The 881-nt window shown below is 44.5% G+C and overlaps 1 protein-coding gene across 1 annotated transcript; it reads left to right on the top strand.

Annotated features, from left to right (window-relative positions):
- The first annotated feature begins 234 nt into the window (after nucleotides 1–234).
- On the top strand, nucleotides 235–632 carry LOC100962104 (60S ribosomal protein L36a-like). Its single transcript, XM_003782867.3, has one exon. It carries the CDS (start codon nucleotides 311–313, stop codon nucleotides 629–631), a length of 321 nt encoding a protein of 106 aa, XP_003782915.1. The 5' UTR covers nucleotides 235–310; the 3' UTR covers nucleotide 632.
- Nucleotides 633–881: the final 249 nt, after the last annotated feature.

The raw sequence follows: 881 nt of genomic DNA, 5'->3' as shown, positions 1-881 counted from the left end.
GACGAAAAGGCTTTTTCTCCCCTCCCCTACGGTTTGATGGTGTTGTTTTGGTCTTAGTCTTTGTGGTCTGTAAACTATGAAGTAGGTGGTGAGAAAAGAGAGAGAGAAAGGGTTCCTTTGAGAAGATTATTCACCAGTACAAAGAGGAAAAAGATGAGGAATAGTCAAAAGTAGGAAAAAGATGAGTAGCAAAAAGTAAATTGAATTTAAGAAAAGGCAAGTAGCTTTCCCATGAGCGCCAGCGGCGGGAGGTGAGGGCTGTGGACGCCGAGTTTCGCGATTTCATCGTAGAGACAGTTCTACTGTAGAGATGGTCAAGGTACCTAAAACCCGAAGAACTTTCTGTAAGAAGTGTGGCAAGCATCAGCCTCACAAAGTGACCCAGTATAAGAAGGGCAAGGATTCCTTGTATGCCCAAGGAAAGCGGCACTATGATCGAAAGCAGAGTGGCTATGGCGGGCAGACAAAGCCAATTTTCCGGAAGAAGGCTAAAACCACAAAGAAGATTGTGCTAAGGCTGGAATGTGTTGAGCCTAACTGCAGATCCAAGAGGATGCTGGCCATTAAGAGACGCAAGCAGTTTGAACTGGGAGGAGATAAGAAAAGAAAGGGCCAAGTGATCCAGTTCTAAAAAAAAAAAAAAAATTGACTTCATAATTCTGCTCTGCTTCTGAGTTTTTCCTCCCTTCCAGCCTCATCCCCATCCCATTCACCTTTCCTCCAGTAATACCTTCTTTCTTCCTTCCTTCCTTCCTTCCTTTTCTTTCTCTCTCCTTCCTTCCTTTCTCTCTCTCTCTTTCTTTCTTTCTTTTTTTTTTTTTTTGAGACGGAGCCTCAAGCTGTCCCCCTGGGTAGAGTCCCGTGGCATCACAGTTCACAGC

Source organism: Otolemur garnettii, unplaced genomic scaffold (assembly GCF_000181295.1).
Source record: "Otolemur garnettii isolate 467f Iridium unplaced genomic scaffold, OtoGar3 scaffold00006, whole genome shotgun sequence".
NCBI classification, from domain to species: domain Eukaryota; kingdom Metazoa; phylum Chordata; class Mammalia; order Primates; family Galagidae; genus Otolemur; species Otolemur garnettii.
Note: the sequence above shows the minus strand (reverse complement) of the source record. Positions and strands in the feature narration are given on the sequence as shown.

Excerpts from the sequence above, each read along its gene's own strand:
- LOC100962104 (XM_003782867.3), top strand. The coding sequence starts at position 311 with ATGGTCAAGGTACCTAAAACCCGAAGAACTTTCTGTAAGAAGTGTGGC.